Source organism: Acipenser ruthenus, chromosome 3, assembly GCF_902713425.1.
Source record: "Acipenser ruthenus chromosome 3, fAciRut3.2 maternal haplotype, whole genome shotgun sequence".
Lineage (NCBI taxonomy): Eukaryota > Metazoa > Chordata > Actinopteri > Acipenseriformes > Acipenseridae > Acipenser > Acipenser ruthenus.
Genome location: NC_081191.1, coordinates 73,606,775 through 73,628,659, shown reverse-complemented (window position 1 = coordinate 73,628,659; position 21,885 = coordinate 73,606,775). Strand labels below are relative to the sequence as shown.

Below are 21,885 nucleotides of genomic sequence, written 5' to 3'. Positions count from 1 at the left end.
AAGGATTTAGGTGCAATGCAAGCATAGGTGGGTGCACAAATGCTTCATACAAAAGGCTTTTCAAATTGAAAAAAGGCACCCGAAAATGTTTTGTAATGTATTCCTAAGGTTGCTGCTATTGGACGCATGCATACTCCTGCAGGGGAAGTCGACGGCCCTGTTGCTATGGCGATGACACAGAAAGGTTGGGTGAGGGTGTGTCGCCTAGCTCTTTCTGAGTGGTCAAGAGGTGGGTCTTGGGGGGAAGATAGGCCAATAAAAATAACGTGCTATGATTCCCTTTGTCTTGCCTGTTCAGGAGAACAAACACACAGAGTATGGTTCGGGGAAACTGAATAAAAAACAAAAGAGAACCTACCGTCTGTGAAAGGAGCAAGGGCTGTGAAAAGTGGCTGGCTTCCAGAGGTTGTGGGGTACGCACAGAGAAAACAAAAGGCAAGATGGGAAATAGAGAAAGAAAGAAAATAAAATAAATACAATTCCACGTATCTAGACCGACAAGAGGATGGTAGCTGGGATGGACACAAGTTCTGGGGGAAAAACGTGGGCAACTCTGGTATAATTTTAGTAAGGGGAGACCGGACTGTAATTAAGTCTTGCGCCTTGCGGCATAGCAGAGGCTGTGAGCCAAACTTTTATTTGTAGTTTTGAATTTAAAAATCCTTTGTTTTCTCTTGTTGTTTTTCCCTTTGGATTATAAATATAATTTAAACTACAGAGACACCCGGGCATGAATACCATTGTTGGCAGACCTCCCGGGCATCTCTGGTGCCACCCCACCGGGGTAAAGAACAAAACAAATCTGGTGCGCCTCAGCGACGTTTTCAATTACACCTCTCGTGTGTTTAGTGAATTTCCCACACCCTCCCACAGTCTTAGATGTATTCATATATTATCTGCACCCCCACCCCCATTTTGGTTATGTTTGAGTACGTTATATGTGGGGCTTCTGTTTTTCAGTTGTCGTTAATTTCATTTTTCTGGGCTTTCACTTTTATATACCGTATATGATTGTTTTCTGTTTTCGGTTACTTTTTTCTGTAACACCATGTATAGTAACTCGACAGTACTTGCACACTTCAATTGCACCTTTTTTCTTTTGCTGTCTTCCACAACAAAACCCTTATGGTCTTGGGCATATTCTTCTGGGGTTTTTGTGTGTTTAGGCATTGTTTTACATTTTACAAATTGTCAGTTGGCATTCTCCGATCCCACAACCAAGCCTATTGCCTCTTTATACCCAGGAAACTCCGCTCCTGGAAGACAAAGGCTAGACCTGCAGGCTTCACTTTGAGCTCACCGGGCCAGTAGGTCCGCCACAGCGTGGTCAGGAGCTGATACAAAGCTCTCTGTGGAACCCCTGGCGAAGATGCATATGAATAATAATTCACCAAACTGTCAATGTATGATATATATCAAATCTGACTGATATGAAGTATTTAAAATTGTATTTGAGATATCACTAAATGATGATTCATCATATCATATTCACTGACAGCTTATTTGACAGGCAATCCATGTGACTTGGGCTGTTTACCAGAATCTGAGTGGAACAAGAAAGAGATTTATCTATTGTAATTACATGTAAGAAATGAATAGAAAACTGACTCCAGTACCTAAAGGTAAATTGGATTTATTTCCTATTGCAAAAACAATTCCAGTAATCTCCAGGTTCAGGCTGCAGAGTAAACATTAATAACAGTAGCATACAGGTTAGTTTAATCGACTTGAGATTTGGCTGTGCTGAAAATATTACAGAAGGCTTAAGCTTCTGACAGTTTCCAGAAGAAAAGCTGTGTTTCCAATCTACCTTACAACTACTGCATACACAGGAGTGCTATCCGTTATGCTGCACACAGTTAGACCAAATCATTCAGACCACGTTGATTTAGATCGGGTCACTCTTCAGTAACAATGAGATTTATGCTTGACAACAGTCCTTATTTGTGGGGGTGGTCTGGAGCAGCTCTTCTTTATATTATATCTGGAGAACATTAAAAAAATTCTGCACTGAAACAATAGCAAATATGGTCAGTGTGATACCCAACTGCAGTACACTTTGTTATAAGGATCCTGGCAGTCTTCTTTTCAGTGCCAATGACAGTCCTTATACAGGTTTGTTGAAACATCCTTCCTGAACATGCGGATCCCCTTCCCTTTGTTTGTGATGCAATTCTTTGGAACAGGGTCTGTATCCTGGGTAGACCACTTTAGTGTCTGGCAGCTGGAGTAGTAACAACACATGTGAAATACTGTATTTACATTATGTCAGCCTGGTGCTTAAAAATTAAAATACACACACGTCCAATGTATTTTTTTTTTTAGATAATATTTTTCTTACAATACAATGTTTCCGTTATCATATACATTTGCAATGATAGTTCCGTGCAAAGACTAAGTAAGTGATCCACGATTATTTTTTTTTTATTTCACACAAGCTTTCTCAGAGCGGATGATGTCTTCCACACTAACTGCTGTGCTGACTCATCGAATGGTTCTGTAACAAGAAAGAAGAAAGCAAGAAAAAAAAATCAATTTCAATTCAAATAAAAATAATTATCATTGAGCTTGAATACGCTTCACTTACTTTGACAAAGAACTGGATGTCTGACACCAAGAAAATGTGAAGCAATAATAAACCAAGTTAATATTACAAAATAAGTGACACACAACTTCAGTGATTAAGTGACCCTGAATTATATTGTTAGGGGTTAGAGTTCATTAAAGACTAGGGTACCTCTTATAAAAGTTTACCATAGTAAAAGCATGGTGTTAAGTATAATAAAGCATAGTGAAAGCAGGATACATCATATGTAAGCATTGTAAAGTTAACAGAGGTATGGTAAAGCATATAAAGAAATGGCAAGACATGATAAACAATGGTAAACGCATAGTATAACAATGTTAAAATGGCAAAACTTTTATAAGGGAAATGCATTGACAACGTGCCCCAATGTCCCCTTCTCTTAAAGTATGTTCATCGGACTCTGACTGAATGATTTAATAGTTAACTTCATTCATAAATATAATAATCTTGAGGAATTGTTTTTCAGTTATTTGAAAGATGTAGGTTCTGGATGTATCAACAGCGTTTCCATTGTGGTTCACCTGGAACTTCAATCTTTTCTGACCACAAACAGACTAAACAGAGCTTTGTCTTTATGGTGCAACAGAAGGTGAACATCTTTACCACAATTATTAGTCACAAGAAAGTGTATCTGAATAGAATGGAATCAAACCAACAACCATTTGGGTGCAAGAAGGAACCTGTACCAAGTGTGCCAGTTACTTTAAGCAGTAGATAGGAGCAAAGACTACCCGCAATTACATTACATGCAAGACTGAGTTTTCTCAATCAACAGCAAATGATACCAAATACAATGACATGTTGCCAAATTAATTTTAGTGAAAAAGGTAACATTCTTGTACTGTGTGTGTGTATATATACAGTTCGGATATTCGCTCATAATTTAAATATGCATTCATTTTCAAAAAGTAATAAAAGCCATTATATTGCTCAGAACGCAGGGAGAGACAGCATAGCAGAAGGTGTGCGTGTGCCTTTATTTTACAGCAAGACGTTACATATGTAAATAATATCCCAGGAGTAAATAATAAATTGTGTAGGACTTACTTTACCCCAGTGAATTAACAAACAAACAAAGGATGCCAAATAGCAGTTCAAGTTAAACATTGTTTTGCTTATTCCCGAAATAAATATTACATAAAGTTGACACCGCATTTTATTGATTTTTTTAAACTTTTTTTTCATTCCTTGCCATTGCCATTTCTTCACAGTAAACAGTGGCCATCAACATGTTTTCATAAAGTAATAACATGAGGTTTTCTTGTGCCTTTTTGTAGCTGAACAAGCAAATGAAAACTGAAATGTAACTTTAAAACTCACTGTTTTGGTTCTCGTTTATTCATTCTACATAACTAAAAGTCGCAACAAAAATATATATAATACATACAATCTATATAAAAATCACTACACAACATTTCCAGCAAGTTGGGCACTGTTTAAGCGAGTGGTGATGCTACTGGATTCCCCAGGGAGGAAAATCTAGGTAATCCTTTGTAGTGACTGATAATCCTTTAAATGCAAAATACATGCCTAGTCATGCTCACTTTAAAGCCTGGTCTTAGAATTACAACACTAATAAGTATTATTTCCTAACCTGTTACGGACCCCATGTTTATCCAAATGCTCCACTTGGGACTTGTATCAGTCTGAGGGCAAGCAGCTAAAATCTATAGCACTGCACCTTGAGAGTTCTCTCCCCTCTAGGAGTTCAGTATTGATATTTGTTTTCTTTTTAAGAAGGCCTTCAAGCAGTCTCCTTCATTCATGTCACCACTATGTATTGAAGCTAGAATACAGATCCCAGCAGGCCACGCAATTCCACATTACCATCAACCATTTAAACACCACGGCAGGTTTCTTTTTAGCAAGGCAATTTGTTTCCGACAGGCAGAATAATAAGTCTTTTGACCTGCATAGATCTCTGACCCATTAAGGTTATCTGTGTGCACGGGCGCAGAGCTGACTTCAGATATGCCTGCTAGTTCTGCATTTTTATCTTTTGCCTACTTGAACATAAATGTTCTTTAAGTGTGTCTGGGAGGGTCCCCAGGATCCTGGAGGCATCCCTGTTGTGGGCAATGGTGGGACAGAAGCTGCAGCCTTATTAATGAATGCAGACCATTATGAGTCTGGCTGGCTCCTGAGCGGTTCCCAGAAGCATATACAGTATGTGACTTAAAATGCCAGAATATTGACACAAAGCGAGCAGGGGACCCCCAAGGAAAATTACTCCTTGGATATAATGTAGGATCGTAACAGCTATTAGAGTACAAAATAAAACCCTTTGGGACTTGGCTAACATGTACAGCATTCTACCTTTTCCCCAAACATTAGAAGAATTTCTCAGTGAAGGCATTTTCAAGGACAGCATTAAAATGTTTTCTGTAGGACTCCATCCAGACTCCTTTGTGATCCACACTTGTTTAATTTCTCTGTTTTTGAGTCATTGTCTATTAGTTTATAAATGTGGTTTTCAGTTAGTCTTGTTTGCTGATTAACTCTTTAAAAATCCTAATGGCTTTGACATGTTAGAAATCCTACAGTATATTAGGAGCACTAAGGGGTAGATGTACTAAAGTGTTGTGCCTGTCGCAATAGTCGCAAACCAGTTGCAAACGAGTCGGAGGTCTTGGGTAAAATGTACTAAACAAGCGCAATGCTATTTGCGACTTTTTAGGGAATGCTTTGCGGCAGCAGTTTTTCTTTGTGGTTCAAGCTTAGATGAATATGTAATTCCTGCATAAAGTCGCAAAAAGGGGGCGGAGACAGTACAAATTAAGGTTCTCAAATATTACACTGAGATGTACTCAAGCTGCCAGCAATTGCGACACTTACAATAATATCAATTTGTTAAGAACTTTTCACAATTGTTGCTGGCATTTCCCAGTCCACTTTTTCTAATGAGTTGCCAGTTGTGCTCAATGCATTTTTTAGGCAAACACCCAAGTACCTAATTTTCACTAAAGGCAGGGTATACTCAAAAGCCTTGAAAACACATTTCTGACATTTCTGGTTTCCCCAACGTGTTGGGAGCAATAGACTGCACACATGTGCCGCTAACCCCTCCAGCTCATTCTGAGCATTTGTATAGGATCATGATTTATTTTGTGTCAATTGTCTAGGCTACTAAGTAGGCCAAGTTAATAATAATAATAATAATAATAATAATAATAATAATAATAAAACCAATGTGTACAATGCAGCAGCATGATTTATTTTGTGTTACCGGTAGGCTAAAGTAAAAAGAAAGTGTGCTAGGAATTCATTTAATTTTACTACTGTACTGTATACTGTATAGGTCTACTGTACAGATTTATATTTTTACATAATGTAATGTGTAGCCTACCCAAAACACATTAGTGTTATTTCAGCGCAATGATTTACATTTAAAATGCATTGAGCACTATACATGTATGTGTGTGAGATTTTGTTGTACTGTTTTTACACCCGACACCTCCTTATGTTGGACAAACATGTCTGGTTTAGCGAGGGGTTACTGTATGGTTATGAAAAGCTTTTTGGGGGGGGAAGGTGGGGGACCCACTATAGAATCTGATGGGATTAAACTGCCTTTCATTTTATATATATATATATATATATATATATATATATATATATATATATATATATATATATATATATATATATATATAGTACTAAAATAGTTAAAATGAAGATGGAACAGAATGCATTGAACAGATGACGTTAACAAGAAACAAAAACAATGTTATTTTGATTCTTGCACTCTTGCGTGTATAGCTGTTACCCTTCGGGCAGCCTCTGCTGCAGCAAACCACAACTCAACTCCCGCTATTTATCTAAACAATGTCGCATGACTCACAGTGTATAATGCTAGAGATCTCGCTAAGACACAACAAATATTTAAATTAGTATATTGTGGCTCTTTTCATTAACATATTTTCTCTTAGTACACACAACAAAATGTTTACTTTGCGAATTGTCGCAACGAAAATGCAAATTACGGTATGTTTGCGCTGCGACTGGCCCTAAATTAATACACCTACCCTTACATGTTGTAATTGCCTTTAAGCAGTATAACAACAGTTCTGCCTAGCAACAGGGTCGCTCATGATATTACACTATAGTACTGCAGTGCCCTGGAAAGTACTTTGTATTTGGGGGACCGTGTGGTCTAGCTGAGGTCACATAAGTGAAACGATGTTGGTGGTTTACTTCCAAGTGGAAGTTATTAAAAACCAACCAGAACAAAAATGCATCCAAAAAGGACAACTGTATTGATATTTCTAAAAACTAAATTATTAAGTGTGCCCCAATATGATTTTCTATACACAGCTTTAAAAAATGAATACTTAGGTTCATGTTACAGACTAAATATATAACAAAATGTACACTGATACCAGAGGTTCTAAACTAAACTTACACACTAAACGCCTAGGAAACCTAAAGTTGTTCTGAAGTAATATATTTAATGTACATGCTGTAACATGTTCTGTGAACCAATAACATCAGGCAGCCCAGGTGAAGCTCTGCATCTTTATATGGCATTTTCCATTTCTTTTTTTAATATCCTGATCCACCTTGTACTCAGTGACACGTATGGTAAGCAGAGACATAGCTCTCACTTCTAAAGACTGACCACGGATTCAGTATTAGATATCTTAATTTAACTTCAGTTTGGTGACTACCGAGAACCTAGCGCTCTACACACCAGTGAGGGATGCTGTCTGAAAGTGCTAAAGAAATATGTGTGGTTATACAGCCCCTCTTGCTCCATTTTCAGGTCATTCATCTTTCCCCAGTTCAATGACATGTTTCCATAAAGTGAGGAATGACACCATGGTCTCTAAGCCGCTCTGGGACTACAGTAATGAAATTCCCACCTTCCCTTCTATTTCGAAAGCCTTTCACAGATACTGTACAGGGTATATGTTACAAGTTTTTGCCAGTGGCTCAAAGCAATTGGCTACTGTAGTTGGAATTAAATCTAGTTCTATCAATAAAACCCCCTCCTAGAATTAACTTGTAGTCGTTGCCTATCAGTTCACTGCAGCAGTTACCAATGACAATGCAAACAGGTACATCCTTTAAATGCTTTGTCCAAAAAAGCTAATAAAGAATTAATAACTGATAATTCTAATTTCATATCAATTGTTATCAATATCCAAGAAGAATATCACCCCAAAAAAATAATACTTAGTATTATATGGATATGAAATTTGTGAGGTGTATGAAACTTATGGTGGAGATATTTCATTACTACAAGAGTCTAGGGGTGTACAACTATTTATTATCAACTCTGTGCTCTTTCAGTTTTTTCTTTTTCTGTAGACTCCCTTTATCCCAATTTGTCTTCAAAACTACAATACCATGTCTGCAATGTTGTAAGCACAAGTTTATCCTCACATGATATTAAAATAAGGAAATCAAATGGCATTGAAAACGTGTTAAAACACCATCTGTCTACTGTTGTTTAAACATTACCAAACAGTCATTCTGTTGCTTCAATGATGACACAAATAAGTTACCCAAAGAATGTAATTCTGGTACCATTCGGGCTCATGTTTGACTCATAGCCTCCACCCAAGTCTGCCTGGAAACCACCTAAACTTATGATAAAAGACAAACTTTTGTCATTTTATACTGCACATTTAAGATTACAGATACACATTTACAAGCCTCAATGTTTGAAAAAAATGTGTGCCTTATGTCTGATCAAGATGTTTAAAGGTTTTTTTTTTGTTTTTTTTGTTAATTAGAGAGAACAAAAATCAAAACATCAATGGTAACATTGTGTTTTGCAGTTGCTGCAGCTAAAACGGTGATGTCCTGCAGTTTAAACTGTGGCATGACTCAGTTTCTTGTACTCTCCCACATTTCAGTGCATTTCACTGAAACAGAATACATCTGGTACTAAACAGCTGGTAGCACTTATGAGAAAAAAACAAGTTACCAATCCAAAATTACTGGAGCTTTATTGACTGTCCAAAAAATCCAATAGTGTAACCTTTAATGAGTATTTTAACTAACCCTCTAGAGTTTCACTTGTTCAAATGTGCAGTCTTTCTCAGATTGGGCTGAATAAATACTTCAACATGTCACAAATGACTTATCGGGCATAATGCTTTGATGATCAATGTCATCCTTTTTTAAGCAAACCACCTCCTCTTTATGCTAAAGCGCAGTTCAGTCTCACTGTGCACGTGTCTTCCAGGATAACATGCCACTTGCTACCAAAATATTGTTCGACACTGTCATCCCAGTGCTACACATACTCTACTGCATTTATACATGCATTCCCTTCTAAAATTTCACCACAGTATTAATGGGTGGTATTGGTGGGTTCTACAGAAAATATTTACAGAACCCTCAATAATGGATTGAGTGTTCAGCCATTACTATTTAGAAAAATAACGACTCATTATTAAACTGCTTTGCATTCCGTGCACAGGAACTCAGTAACCAAAATTAATTTTGAGTCATCAGTCAAGATTTTAATTAAGGCACACTACAACTATAGCTGAGAAGAGCATGATGGTTGTTTGATTGCAAAAAGAAGCATACATGCACATCCACTTGAACCACTTAATTAGATTCATGCTGAATATATTTACATTGAAGAGCAAACAACAAGAGAAATGGCATTTTGATTCTCCTTACCTTTTTATGAAGTTGAATGACTCTGTGCTTTTTTTAAAGCATTTATTCTTAATGTTTCGATTTATTTTTAAAATTCACTGTCATGTCATCTGCTTATAAGAATGTAACCCCCTTGTACATACCTGTGATTTACCATGCTTGCTTGTGCTTTGCCATACATTTACTAAGTTATTACTTTGCTTTACTACCCTTTGTTTTGCTCTAACCAAGGTAAACTTGTATAGAAGTAGACATGTTTTAGATCTTATCCTGCATACAGAGACCAAGTTAGGCTTTTGGTTGATGGTATATGAAGCCTGTCCTTTTTAAATGGATATTCTGGGACAGACAGCTTGGTTGTCTACTGGGGATGAAGTCAAGCCCCAACAGTATTCATTTAAACTGTTGAGCTTCTAGACAGCCAATGGCTACCAGAACAGAGTAAAACACATTGGATTGCCTTTTACTTTGTTACTGCTGGCTCTGTCTCCTTGGAAACTGACCATCTCACTTGAAATGTAACCCTTGAGATCCACTAGCTATACTGTATACTGTGATTAATATATACCCATCGGCTTCCTGAGTAAGGCAAATTACTGTACGGGATACCGAAACAAACAGGTACATTCTGGGCATTGCGAAGAATTTGGCTTCACTGTTGTTTTTGAAAAGAAAGGAAAGACTTTGAGCCTGAGCTTAGGAACAAATTGCCAATTTGGCCAGATAAAACAAATATGTCAAGGGAAAAGCTCATTAAGAACAAATGAGTGGGGATGTGGGTATTTTGTTTTGATTTCAAATCCTTTGAAAAAGAAAAGTCTTGAGCTTTTAGACAGAGGGAAGTTCAAAGGGTTTGTTTGTGAGTCTGTGTTTGTCTGTGTGTATTGGGATGGGTATTCCTTCGGAAGGAATACTTACGCCGTTATTCATGTACATCTCTTGTAGTCATTTTCTTGAGACGTCCTGACAATGTATTGATTCTAGCTAAATTAAGTTGTTAACTTGTCAAGTGAGTCTTTTAAGCAAGTAAATCCCATTCAATGATGTTTTATGGAGTTTGCCTGAATGTACATTAAACAAAAAAGGCCTTGGTGTTTTGAAAGCTTTTGTTAAAAAATGAAGGCTTTTATCCCTACCCCGGCATTCCTGTTAAGTGGTTTCCACTATACACCCTTTTGTGTCCTTCACAAAATGCACCTAAAGCCCAGGCACTTCAATGGTTTTAATAATCAGATGTCCTTCATGTGCTGCAAACACTGAGCAACTAAGGGATGATTGAGTTACCAGCATCAGAATAACCTGCTGTCACTCACACATTACAGCTGCACTGTCTACTATTCCTCCAGTCCTCTTTATTCCTGTGATGCTATGAATGCACTTCTAATTATATCATAAGGCTCACATATGAATGCTACAGCACAATCCTAACATATTCAGTGCCAGTCTCTATCATCTGTAGGCAGTGTAACTGCCACATGAATTCCCCTACGTATACGAACACAGACAGATAATTCTTGAAAAAGATGACTTTGTAATACTAGGGAATGATCTACATTGGGCCACATTGTTTTAAAAAAAACTATCAGATAAACAAAAAAAAACACAATATGAATATTTAGTAAAACTGATTAAAAAATCTCAGACAGTATAATTATATTTGTTGGATTTATTCTCAACATACATAGTTTTATTTTTATTATTGGAGCCATTGGTTAGCAGCAAAGCCAACTCAATGATAGCACTTTTTTTCAACTATAGGAACCTTCACATCCTTATTATATATACTACCACTGCCATAGGACTTCTCTAAAGCACCACTGTCTAATGAAGGCACCTGCTGGGTAAAACTAGGCAGGAGCAACCTTAAGTTCACCCTCAGCCTCGGCTTCCTAATGCCTGCCCCTGGGTCAGCAGGGTACTTTTGCTTAACTAGTAAGGGGCAGCTCCAACCCTTGTTTATCTCCTCAGGGAGTAGCTGGCCACCCCATTACAAATAAAAATCATCACCAAGCCAGCATGACTTGAGACCCCAAAACTAGCTTGCTTTATCCTTTTTGTCTTAATCTAGATTCTCATTTCTTTTTAACTCTAATACGGTATGATATAAATAACTTCTCTGACCCCTAATTCAAAGCAGAAATATTGAAGCAGCAAAGGCATTTCCACCCACAAAGCACATACGTCTCTCTCAGCAGACGTGTTTTTTTCTCAACGAGAATCATAGTCTAACAAGACTTGCTAAAATGGCTGTGGTAAAGTAATATTCCTACTGCCTGTATGGACATTCTGCTTCTGCTTCTCCGATTAAGAACCTCATGTGAGAAAATATTTAAGCAGAACTGGAACTTTAAAGACTACCTGTTCTACAAGTTGTTGCAGTATTAAAATGTCTTGTCAGACATGATACAGAATCTACTTCTGTTCAGTAATTACTGCAATATACATCTGTGCTTTCTGTGCCATAATGTCTCAGACAAGCATTTCTATAAAGCATTGACTACATAAATATATTGAACTGTCAATAGGGTAGATGGCAGCCAGGATGGCACTGATTTGACTTGATGAATAAACAAGATGTTTTAATTTTCGAGTGATAAGAATTATACAAGGGTGTTCTCCAGAATGGCCCACAGAATCATTACTTTGGGACTGCTTCCCGGATCTGACTGGTTGCCCATCATCACTAAACAGAACTTGCAATCACGATTTTTTAGTAGCGTATATCCATTACATGTCAAGAACATGTACTGTACTGTACATCAGTCACCTGTGGGGCAGTCAAGCCATAGCCCACAAATCCAAACTAACAGATATTAATATGGTATTAGTTGACTGTGTGCAACTGTTCTTTTCTAACACCTACATTCCTAAATTGCCAGAGACCATCCGTTATCTTATCAGAGTTGAAGTTTGTTCTGTTTTTTTGGGGAGTTTTGCGCCATATGGAAGATTGCTCTCTTTCAAACCCCCAAGAATTTCTCCTGCAGTGATCAGTTTGTACATTTTTTGTTCTAGAAGGAAGAGCAAAATGTTAATGTTACAAAACAATAAAACAAGAAATAACAGAATGCTAATGTCAGAGCTCTTAGCTGTTTCTTGCTAGTTCTGTAATATTATCAAGATTGTTTTCCTCTTTACAGAAAAAATAATGCAAACTTGAATAAATGCTTATTGAATCAGGCCCTTGGCTTTCCTGGGAGCACCAACCCAGAATAGTTTCTGAGATACGATGAAATCAGAATTAAAAAAAGGTATGGCTGCAGGCTATCAAGATTGACACAGGAGAGGGTAGTAGAAGTCATGGAATCTATTTTGGACTTGATGCAGTAAATAAAATTACAGCATGACAAAAGGCTATAAGCTATCAGACAACCAGAAATATTAATCTGTTTTATTTTAATTTTATTTTTTATCTCAAGAAAATTAAGAACTTAATCTAAAACTTAATGGAACAACAAGATATGGAATATTGTATCCTTTTAAAATACTACTACTACTACTACTAATAATAATAAACACACATTATATTATATATATATATATATATATATATATATATATATATATACATATATACAGTCACCTCCAAAATTATTGGCACCCTTGATAAAGATGAGCAAAAAAGGCTGTATAAAATAAACAACACAGGTAATGAGCTATATTTTATGCTCAAATATATGGGAATACCATATTCTTTTATTCTAATATAATTGCTCAGAAAAAAAGTTTTTTATTAACAAGTAATAAAACATTTCCTCAAAAAGACAGGCGTCAGAATTATTGGCACCCCTAAAGATTCTTATAAATAAAATCAAACAAAATTAAATCTGCATTAACATTCTACTTCTTTAAGTTCATCTGAGTCTTAAGGAACTGTATTGTGGCCTTCCATGGCTTCCTGTTTCACTGGGGTATAAAAATGAGGTAACACGCATATGAAATCCATTTGTCATCCATCACCATGGGGAAAGGCAAAGAACTCACAAATGAAGAGAGACAAATGGTTGTTGACCTTCATAAATTAGGCAATGGGTACAAAACAATAGCTAAAAAACAAAATATACCACTTACCACTATTAGGGCAATAATTAAGAAGTTCAAAACCACTGGAACAGTGGTAAACTTGCCTGGTAGAGGACGCAAGTGTATCTTGACCCCACACACAGTGAGGCATATGGTTCGGGAGGCAAAGGGAAATCCAAGGGCCACAGTTAGATAATTACAGAACTTGGTTGCATCTTGGGGTCACCAAGTGTCCAAATCTACAATTAGACGCCACATCCATGCCAATAGGCTATCTGGAAGGGTTGCCAGAAAAAAGCCTTTATTGAGAGCAGCCAACAAATGTAAGCGCCTGGAGTTTGCTAAACGGCATTGGCACTTCGACTGGAACCGGATGCTATGGTCAGATGAGACGAAAATAGAGCTCTTTGGCCATGCACACCAGTGGTGGGTTTGGCGTCAAAAGAAGGATGCGTGTGCAGAAAAGAACCTCATACCTACTGTAAAATATGGTGGTGGATCTTTGATGTTATGAGGCTGTTTTGCTCCCACTGGTCCTAGGGCCCTTGTTAAGGTCAATGGCATCATGAACTCTACCTAGTACCAGGACATTTTAGCCAAAAACCTGGTTGCCTCTGCCAGGAGGCTGAAACTTGGCCGCAAGTGGATCTTCCAGCAAGACAATGACCCCAAGCACACATCAAAATCCCAAAGAAATGGTTAATTGACCACAAAATCAACATTTTGCAATGGCCATCTCAGTCTCCGGACTTGAACCCCATTGAACACCTGTGGTTTCAATTGAAGAGGGCAGTCCATAAGCGCAGACCGAAGAATATCAAGGTTCTGGAAAGATTATGTATGGAGGAATGGTCTAGATCCCTCAAAGTACTGAAAACAAGGGTGCCAATAATTGTGACACTTCATTTTTTTTGGAAATAAATTTATAATTTGAAAAATGTGTAATTTTGGTTGATTCCATTGAATCATTACTATAGTCATATATTCCACATGTTGGAAAATTACAATATAGCTCAGTAGTGGTATTATTTATTTTATACAGTCTTTTTTGCTCATCTTTATCAAGGGTGACAATAATTTTGGAGGTGACTATATATATATATATATATATATATATATATATATATATATATATATAGTAATAGACCTAGGACACAGAAATTGAGGTTTTCAAAGCGCTTACGTGCTATTTTTTTTAATAATAACAAAATCAAAATAAACAAAACAAACACCTAGCTCTTTTCTTGAGCACTAACTAAACACAAAACAGGAACCTAAACTATCTTGCAGGACGGCTAAGCCATTAACCTGACAATTAAACCAGACACTTAAACAAAATAAGACACTCAGGTTTAACACAGCTCCCAAAAGGTTTACAATACCTTTTCTTTTTCCTAGGCCTGTGCACACTGTCAAGCGGGCTCTCCACACAACAGCCCTGAACAGACTGGCTGCTTCGTTTAAATACCCTGCACCTGGCTGTAATTTACAATGATAGCCAGGTGCAGGGGATAATTACTAAACAAACAATAAATTAAACAATTAAACTCAATCAATGTGCAATTGCACATGGTTTTCATGCAGGGAGGATATTAACCCCCTCCCTACTATCTTACAATATATATATATATATATATATATATATATTTTTTTTCTTTAAATCAAAAAACATTTAAAACTCCAAAGGCAGATACTGTTTTACAGTAGTTTATAGATGGCAGCATTCACACCAGTAGGTTATGCTTATGAGCATACCTCTGTCACTTGAAAAGTGTATAACAAGTTTTGGTCAACCTTCTTAACAAGTCTATCAGTTGGCCAACATCTCAGGTCCAACCACAGAGACAGGTAACTTTTGTTAGGCTGTAAGATGAGACACCCATAAAGGACACTCATTTTCAGTTCTGTTTTATTGCTATTGCCAAGAACACACACACATGCTAAATCAGATGAAGTGGAAAATGATTAAGTAGATCCTGAAAATTCCTTTTAAATCACTGGACTAACACTTTTAAAATAATGCCTATAAATCCATAGCCATGCCATTAAGTGTCAGTATAGTAAAAAAAAAAAAAATAACTAGATTCACTTCTTACATAAATATAGTCTGGTCAAGAGCCAGTAACTCAGACAGAAATAGGTTGCCATGATTGTGAGATTCTCAAGAACCTGTGGTATGAACCATATTAATTGTTATCACATTGATTAGTAGTTCTGAAGATACAGCTGATAATAGGAGTGTGACATCACAATGGAAAGACAGTTTGCACAACATTCCTCAAAGCTGTTGAAAAGTATTAGTCAAGGTTCCCTCAAGACAACAGATATGCTTTAAACAGTCACACAAGGTGGATCTAATTTTACTGTTCTTCAGAAAATAAATGACATTTCTTTCATATTACCATTTTTGACAGAACTTTTATCTCTTATGTTGTTTGTTTCCCTTAAAGAATGATGCAGAAAGCATGGAGCAGTACTTGTGTTCAGGGTTCTTTTATCATAAACCTTTATAGCAGACCTCCCTCTGGTTTTGTTTTGCTTTTAATTTAGACACTTTCAGCTCTCATGGAAGCTGTAAATACTTTGTACTACATATCACTATCATTAACCCACTGAGCCAAGCCTCAACACTATAGTAGGGCAGCAGTGTGGAGTAGTGGTTAGGGCTCTGGACTCTTGACCGGAGGGTTGTGGGTTCAATCCCCAGCGGGGGACACTGCTGCTGTACCCTTGAGCAAGGTACTTTATCTAGATTGCTCCAGTAAAAACCCAACTGTATAAATGGGTAATTGTATGTAAAATAATGTAATATCTGTATAATGTGAAATAATGTATAATGTGATATCTTGTAACAATTGTAAGTCGTTCTGGATAAGGGCGTCTGCTAAGAAATAAATAATAATAATAATATAGTAGATGCTGGTTGTCTATGTACAGTGCCGTGAAAAAGTATTTGCCCCCTGTCTGATTTTCTGCATTTTTGCACATTTTTCACATTGTATTTGATCAGATTTTTTTGTGGGTTGTAGTAGTATATAGAGGGAGTCTGAGAGAAAAAATGACACCAAAGTTTGGTGCTTCTTTCATTTGTTTGGTGTGCACGGTAATCAAACATGCAATCTTCGGGTATTAAAAAAGTTATTGCTCCCCTAGTTAACTCAACCCAATTAAAGGGATAATTAGGGTTAGCTGTTCCGAGTACTTTGGTTAACAACCAGGACTGATTTGGGCCAGCCCTGCCCAATATAAATCTGACTAACTTTGGCCCTTACCATCAGAGTGAATTTGTCAGCACACAGGTTCTAGAGGCACATCATGCCACGAACAAAAGAAATTCCTGAAGACCTCTGGAAAAAAGTTGTTGATGCCTATCAGCCTGGAAAGAGTTACAAAGCCAAAGAGTTACATGTTTGAGGATCATCCAGTTATTGAGTCTAAGGGGGCGATTACTTTTTCACACGGGGGCACTGGGTGTTGATTAACTTTCTTTAATAAATGAAATATGTATCAAATTTTTGTGTCATTTGTTCACTCAGGGTCCCTTTTATCTAACATTAGGTTTTGGTTGAAGATCTGATAACATTCAGTGTCAAAAATATGCAAAAATGCAGAAAATCAGACAGGGGGCAAATACTTTTTCACGGCACTGTATGGTTGCATTCAAAACCAAAATTTAAAACCATGACAAACTATGGTAAAGGACAGCATAACAATAGGTTCCCTGAAAGAGAAGATGACCAACAACCGTACTTTCGGGATATGCCTGCCACAGGTCAGGTATTTACTGAACATTTTATGTCAAAGCTGCCGATAGGCCCCTCAGGGGAATGACATCCTCGGTCCCGCCCACCGAGGGAATAAGTAGTCACTTTGCGGAGATCACGTTCTCTTTTGCCTCGAACCCGCAAACGCGAGTGATGTAACCTCGCAAGGTTTGTTGGTCATCTTCTCTTTCAGAAAACCGGGGTTACATCTGTAACCTATCGTTCCCTTTCAATTCGAAGACGACCAACAACCATACTTTTGGGAAAGTAGATCAAAGCCATCGCGAGGGAGCGTGAGAGGAGACAGCAGACGAGGGACATCTTGTTACCTCCAAACTAATGTTGGTGATGTGAGCATGCAACCTCAAGGACCCTTGTGTCTAGTGAAGGCATAGAGGGATCTACCACATTGAGTCGGTAGAACCTGATGAATGTATGCAGAGTAGTAATCTGGAACTAACTCCCCAGTAATGTTGTTGAAGCTGACACCCTGGGATCTTTTAAAAAGCTGCTTGATGAGATTCTGGGATCAATAAGCTACTAACAACCAAACGAGCAAGATGGGCCGAATGGACTCCTCTCATTTGTAAAAGTTCTTATGTTCTTATAAGCGCCCGAACTGAGCTAGACAGAAAGGTGACATCAGTCTCCAAGGTAACCTCAGAACCGGGGCCTGTTCCTTGGACCTCATCCTGTAGGGAAGACTCACCATCCCAGGAAGCCGCGATCACGTTCTGTTCCTCTCCACTAATCTCCACGTCTTGCTCTGAGAATCCGGGGTGACCACCGGTGGGCCCGGGGTTGTCTCCGTGGCATGTGCCAGAGGTGGGGCTGGGGTCTGAGCAGGGGGAGGGGCCTGCTATCGGGTCAGATACTCCAAAACCTGGGCCTTCTGGCTCTTTAGTTCGGAGATATCGCTCGTCTTCCTTGTGTGTCTCGCCCACTTACTACTCCTTGAAGGAGACTCCTGTGCAGAATCCTTTCCTGGGACTTTGCGCATATTGGGCAGAACGTCTTGCCATTTATGGCTGCATGTCCAAGCACCAGACACAGAGGATATGTTTGTCCTGTGGGAGAAGCTTCCCTCCACAGGATGTGCAAGGGTGAAAACCAGACATCATCGACGTGTCGGTGCGGGGCACCGAGCCACAGAACATCTAATAACAAGGGCATCGAAACACTTAGGTACCGAGGCTCTAGGGCACCGAGTGCACTGAAGGCACCGATGGTACAGGGAGCGTTTGAGCACCGAGGGTGTCAAAGCAGTGAGTTACCGAGGCTCTGGAGCACTGGGGGCGGCAAAGCACCAAGGCGTCAAGGCTCTAGGGCACCGAGGGTGCCGAAGCACAGAGGTACTGATACAGGGAGCGCTTGAGCACCGAGAGCACCGAAGCACCGAGGCTCTGGGGCACTGAAGGCACCAAAGCATCGAGGCAATGAGGCACCGAGGCCAAGACACCGGGGACACTGAAGTACCGAGAGCACTGAGCATCGAGGGCGAAAGCACCGAGGGTATTGGGCTGGGTGTCTGCTCTGGACCGCGTGCAGTCACACAACCGAGGCAGCACGTAGCTTGCAACAGCGTGGAGCACAGCATACAGACAGTGCAGTCACACAACTGGTGCAGCGTGTAGCTTGCAGCGGACTGGAGCACAGCCTACAGCCACTAGAAAACAAGAGAGCCCAACGTACCGGGGTGGGTGGGTCGAAACGTCCGTGGAGTCTACTCTACAGTGGGGCACGGTAGAACCAGGCCCAGTGGAAGAAGACACTTTTTTTGTTGTTGTTTTTTATACGGCAAGGCAGTGAAAACACACACTCACTCACACAGCAAAGCTGGAGTAGTATTTTTTTAATTTTTTTTTTAACTGCCAAAATAGTTGACTCAACAGAGGGTGCGGTGGAGCCTGGTCTCGCTGGAGGATTACGTCTCTCTCTTCTTATTGTTTTTTTTTTTTTTATTTGCAAAGAGCAGTGGAAAAAGACAGAACACAGACAGCAAGCTGTAAGGTTAGTGGAAAAAAGACTACAATTGCTGGGTGATGTAGGGTGTTGAAAAGTTGTTTTTTTTTATAAACGAAAGTGTTTTAGTCTTCAGAAGCTGAGTTTCTGATTGCATGGAAGTGGCGAGCCCACTTTCAGCAAAAAAGTGCAAGGGAACGCCAGAAAACGCGATGAGAGCTCTTTTAAAGACTCAATTACAGCCACTGGGAAAGTTTATTTATACCTACCTTATTAACCTGGCTGTAAGAAGCAAAAAAGGACATGATATCCATGGAGTGACTACTTATTCCCATTGTGGGTGGGACCGAGGGCGTCACCTTGACAGCTTTGACATAAAATGCTCAGTAAATACCTGACCTGTGGCAGGCATGTCTGAAAAGTATGGTTGTTGGTCGTCTTTGAATTGAAAGGGAACCATAGTATTATAATGGGAAAATCCCAAATAACCACACACATTTACCATGGTAAACCTTTATTGACGAAAAACAACAAGGTTTGCTAAAATGATAAACAATAATGCCCTTTAACTGTCACTTCTGTTCCTCATCCTCTTTACCCTCCAGAACAAGACTGGCAGACTGCTATACTGTGACTTCCAGTGACAGGCTTGCTCTGTGTGGCTTTCCACCTCCTGGGCCACTGCCTTTCACAAGCAGTAAATTCAACCTCTTTTAAGTCTTTTGGAGGGCTGACCCATGGTATTACAGTCAATAACTGACCTAATCAAAAATCAAACAGATAACGTGAGCTTAGTTTTTGGTATGATAAAAACCAACCAACAAAACACGCCATCAACCAAGGCAAGGGCACATCATACCGTATGGATTCATACTGCTCGGTATCAGCCATGGATTATTGCACAATTAAGGGTTAGGTTGTCTATAAAGCCTTCCATCAAAGAATCTCCCCAATTAAACCAAGTTGACTGTAGCACATTAGGAAAAGTCGACCTCATACATCTTTTCTCAAAGCTCTATTACATAAACATCCCCTACTTTTTAGCATATTCTGCAAAAAATAAAGGTTCATAAGATAAAATCTCTTTTTCTTCCTCTGAACATCATTTGCATTTCAACTCCAGAGATTTTGCCACATTACTGACAGTTTGCTGAAACCATGGCTGGCTTTGTGAAAGAAAAAAACCCTTTTCGAATACTGATCAAGAGCAGTTTAACAAATTAAGAGTGCAGAACATATAGTGATATAATTCTATATATACAGGTTGCATGGTATATGCAAGATGAACCGTATACTCACAGTAATAGTCTTCTATATACAGTAGTACAATATGGTATTATACTGTATATGGTATTTTATTGATTGGTGCCGTCTATGCAAGTTGAGTGTGCTGTACAATAGGCTTGCACTATAAAAGGTATGTTAGCAGCTCAGTCATATACTTTACACACAAGGTGGCTGTTATACATGTGCATGTAATATTCTGAAAATGACTCCAATAAAGAAGATACTAACAGGCGTCAGCAATAAAACAATATATTTAGGGCTCAGTTTTACAGTATTTAAACTGAAGAAATATCATAATATTTTATGTTAGAAGAATTTTCCTTCTTAAACTAATTAATACAGCAGTGCTTACATCATAGCACCTACACGGGAAGACCTGGGAACAGTAGTCATACACCATTATAAAGACACCTTTTTTGTCAGCTGTTTGCTTTATATAGGATGTCACAATCTGTTACTGTTTTAGGTGTGTATAGGTAATTTCAACAGCTGTCTCAAAGCACAATCAACTCCCCTAACACCACCTCCCCAGTCTAACATGCACAGCTTCAGAGACTCAAAACAATGCTGTACAAAGTTACTGTTTCTGCAGTCTGGTCGGCCACAGGCCAGACAATGAATCCAATTTTTCATTCTGGCATTATAAATATTCCAGTACTGATGGTGCTGATTTGTCTGAAGTTGTGGTTAAAGCAAAAGGGCTTGCTGGTGAAGAGTGAAAAAAAAAATAGAAGATGAAATTAGGGATTAGAAGAAGCCCAATTATTATTTATTTTCACAGGAAATAGACAAAGGAAAAAAATGGACTTTTGTATGATAAATTTAGCTACAGTGTAGCCCGGGTGCTGAAACATTTACTCCACTTTTCACCTGACAGCTTCTCATAAAATATCTGCTCTCCGTCTATCTTTTAGTACACGGGAGCTCCTCTGGAGAGTTGAAACTAGTAGTTTAAAGCTCACTTCAGTGTCCGTTTGCGTTAGATTGCATTCCTCTGGACCCCTGCTGATGGAGGCCTAGGGGAAAGGCCCAGGAGTTATTTAATCAGCCCTGCACTCTGGGGCAATCAGGGGGTCCTCTGAGTGCTGATTAGAAAGAAGCCCTTCCATTGTCCGTCTCAGAACAGAGGCTGAATTGGCCTGCCCCTCACCGGCTCGAGTTCATGGGAAGGAATTTCACCTGTCACAGAGTTTGTCAGGATTTCAGAATTCAAAATCTCACCGCCAAATTAATAAAATATCATCCTTGCCTCTCAGCCTGGCCTGGCAACTTCCCCAGCTTGAGGCTGATCTTTCACCTCCTAGATCACAAAAAACAACTTGACTCTCGGCCAAAGTGTGTTCTAATTTCTAGTGTTTTTTTTTTCTTTTCTCCCCTGCTAGTCTTGAATCCTCTCCTGAAGAAATAAAAGAGTGCTTCTTTCATAATTCAGGGATGTTGAACACTCAACTGTTTCCCCGCTATGTCTAACTTGGTGTATTATAATTGTGTGCTGCAAATATAATTTATTGCAAGAATATGTCTAAGAAGCATAAGGCACAGAAGGCTGTCAGTGCAACATCTAACATACAGAATTGACAACATAGTTTATTTTTTGTACAAATTTGGGGATAATTGGTATAAATAATATCAATCAACAGTGCT

The 21,885-nt window shown here is 38.7% G+C and overlaps 1 protein-coding gene across 7 annotated transcripts in view; it reads right to left on the bottom strand.

Annotated features, from left to right (window-relative positions):
• Nucleotides 1–1,617: 1,617 nt before the first annotated feature.
• Nucleotides 1,618–21,885, bottom strand: part of LOC117394465 (zinc finger protein 521-like) — a 192,046-nt gene continuing 171,778 nt past the window's right edge. For all 7 annotated transcript variants that reach the window (XM_059016596.1, XM_059016581.1, XM_059016589.1 and 4 more), the window contains one exon: nucleotides 1,618–2,497. In XM_059016596.1, coding sequence (XP_058872579.1) covers nucleotides 2,468–2,497 — 30 coding nt within the window. In that variant the 3' untranslated portion in view covers nucleotides 1,618–2,467. The remainder of the gene's footprint in view (nucleotides 2,498–21,885) is intronic.